General features: G+C 42.9%; 1 protein-coding gene across 1 annotated transcript in view; it reads right to left on the bottom strand.

The window, feature by feature from the left end:
* The window catches only part of LOC111964535 (retinoic acid receptor RXR-alpha-A), a 153,131-nt gene that overhangs the window by 66,569 nt on the left and 83,376 nt on the right, over positions 1-3,186 (bottom strand). The window contains exon 4 of the mRNA XM_070443480.1: positions 1,767-2,005. Coding sequence (XP_070299581.1) covers positions 1,767-2,005 — 239 coding nt within the window. The remainder of the gene's footprint in view (positions 1-1,766; positions 2,006-3,186) is intronic.

Below are 3,186 nucleotides of genomic sequence, written 5' to 3'. Positions count from 1 at the left end.
GGAGAGAGATCCTGCTGGCTACATGTTGTGTTGCTACCATGTTGTTGTCATGTTGGTGTTGCTTACATGCTGTTGTTCGTCATGTTGTGCTGCTGCCATGTTGTCTTGCTAACCATTTGTTGTTGTCTTGCTACATGTTGTTGTCATGGTGTTGCTGGGCCTTGCTATGTTGTCGCTATTATTTGTACTTTGTTTTGCTTTTTTATTTTTTTTATTCACGCAGCCCGATCCCTCGAGGAGGCCTTTTGCCCATTGTAATTAGAACTTGTTCTTAAGCCTGCTTGCCTTAGTTAAATTAAAGGTTAAATAATTAACAATACAAATTATAGACTTTGGTAATGTTAAACTATACACTACTGTTTCTAACAAAGTTTGGGGTTAGCTTAGAATGTCCTTGTTTGTGAAAAGAAAATCACAATTTTGTTAGGGACAGCTGAAAACTGTTGTACTGATTAAGGAGGCATAAAATGGCCTTATTTAGACTAAGTTGAGTATATCTATAACCGCTAAAAAACCCTCTTCGTCAAGTCTATCTGGCAGCTTCATTAAATAGTACCTCGAATATAATCCCCCGCAAAACAACCGCAGTCTCAGCGTCAACAGTGAAGGCGACACCAGCTGGGATGCCGCTGGCCTTCTTATAGGCAGAGTTGGCAAAGAAAAAGGCCATATCTGCAGACTGGCCAATAAAAAGAAAAGATTAAGAATGGGCAAAAGAAACAGGACACGGGAACAGAGGACTATGGCCTAGAAGAACAGGCAATCCGCGGAAGTCATCCTCTTCAACGCTGTGGACGTTGAGAGCTGGTGTTTTGCATGCAGGTACTTATTTAATAATGAAGCTGGCCAGAATTGACTGCTGAGTTTTTTAGCGGGTATACTTCACTAGTCTAAATAAGCCAGTTTACATACTATTGCTTCTTAATATTCATTTATTCAGTACAACAGTTTTCCAGCTGTGGCTAAAATGAATCTGACAAAAGGGTTTTTAATGATCAATTTGACCTTTTAAAATTATACTTGGATTAGCTAAGCACAAACGTGTCTTTGGAACACGGAGGTGATGGCTTTGGCTGACAATGGTCTATGTAACGCCTACTGTAGATATTCCATTAAAAATCTGCTGTTTCGCACCTACAATAGTAATTTAGCACATTAAACAAATCTCTAGCACTGTATTTCTGATCAATGTTTGATGTTATTTTTAATGGCAAGAAATGTGCTTTTATTTACAAAAACAAGGACATTTCCTAAGTGACCACACAGCATTTTGATGGTAGGTATGTTTCAATGCCAAAAAGCCCTCTTTGAAGTGAATTGAGAGAAGAGAGAGAGAAGAGAGAGAGAAGAGGAGCAGAGAGAGAGAGAGAGAGAGCGAGAGAGAGAAGAGAGGAGAGAGAGGAGAAGGGAGAGAGAGAGGGAGATGTTGAGAAAAGGGGAAAAGAACAGGATGGGTTGAGAGAGAGTGGAAAGATTAGGTCTGGGGGGGAAAGAGAGTGAAAGACATAGCTTAAGTATCAAACTTTGAAAAATAGGGGGTCATGGAAGGGCCTACCGCGTTATCACAGGGTCCAGAACTAGGGACATTTGAATGCCTATGACGGTTGTCTGTGTCTTGGGCAGCTGTGTGTGTCCATGTGTGTGATATACAGGTATCAGTGTGTGTGTGTCCATGTGTGTGTGATATACAGGTATCAGTGTGTGTGTGTCCATGTGTGTGTGATATACAGGTATCAGTGTGTGTGTGAATCTGTGACAGGCCTTACCTGGGGGCTGACACTGGGACCGTAGCCCATGCCGGGTGAMGACATGGAGTGTGGGCCCATGGGGGAGTTGATGACAGAAAAGGGCGAGCCCAGGCCGTTCATGGGAGAACTCAGGGTGCTGATCGGAGAGTGCAAGGAGCCTGAGGGCCCCATGGAGGACGGGTTGAGCAGGGATGGGTGCATGCCCCGGTGGGACGTGGGAGAGCTCAGTGGAGATGAGGTCACCTGACCTGATGAATCTACACACGAAAGGAGAAGAAAATATGTCAGAAATGGCAGCGTCATTAGCAGTACTATCGTCGTTATCACCGATAATATGATCATCATGATCGTCATCAGCAGCAGCAMGAGCAGCATCAACATCTCCAACGTACTCTCAAAGAGAGCTGTTATTTGAATCAATACCAGAACTGTCTAGCGGTATTAACTTGCCGCAAAAGCCATTACTTTATGATCTATCATGATCTATTCATATGTGATGAAAGATAAACATTGTGGACTGCAGAACAACTGGAGGGTCTTGTTTCTCATGGTCRGATAGTCTTTAGGTGCCTTTTGGCAAACTCCAAGTGGGCTGTCATCTACCATAAAGGCCTGATTGGTGGAGTGGTGCAGAGATGGTTGTCCTTCTGGAAGGTTCTCCAATCTCCCCAGAGGAACTCTAGAGCTCTGTCAGAGTGACCATCGGGTTCTTGGTCACCTCCCTGACCAAGTCCCTTCTCCCCCGATTGCTGTTTGGCTGGGCAGCCAGCTCTAGGAAGAGTCTTGGTGGTTCCAAACTTCTTCCATTTTAGAATGATGGAGGCCACTGTGTTCTTGGGGACCTTCAATGCTGCAGAAATGTTTTGATACCCTTCCCCAGATTTGTGCCTCGACACAATCCTGTCTCTGAGCTCTACGGACAATTCTATTGACCTCATGGCTTGGTTTTTGGGACCTTATATAGACAAGTGTCTGCCTTTTGCAAATCATGTCRAATCAATTGAAMTTACCACAGGTGGACTCCAATCAAGTTGTAGAAACATCTCATGGATGATCAATGGAAACAGGATGTACCTGAGCTCAATTTCGAGTCTCATAGCAAAGGGTCTGAATACTTCTGTTAATAAGCTATTTCTGTATTATGTTTTTAATAAATGTGCAAAAATWWAAAWAAATACATTTTCTGCTTTGTCATTATGGGGTATTGTGTGTAGATTGCTGAYGAACTTGTTTTATTTCATCCATTTTAGAATAKGGCTGTAACYTAACAAAATGTGGGGAAAAGTCAAGGGGTCTGAATACTTTGCGAAGGCACTGTATAGGCCTATGGTCTAGGCTACATGAGGTGTGTGACTATGATTTGAAAAAGTCGCAAAGAAAAGCATGCGCTGCTTCTTACCTTAAGCTGGGCATCATTCACAAGAGATAATATATCATT

This window comes from Salvelinus sp. IW2-2015, linkage group LG5, assembly GCF_002910315.2.
Source record: "Salvelinus sp. IW2-2015 linkage group LG5, ASM291031v2, whole genome shotgun sequence".
Classification (NCBI taxonomy): domain Eukaryota; kingdom Metazoa; phylum Chordata; class Actinopteri; order Salmoniformes; family Salmonidae; genus Salvelinus; species Salvelinus sp. IW2-2015.
Note: the sequence above shows the minus strand (reverse complement) of the source record. Positions and strands in the feature narration are given on the sequence as shown.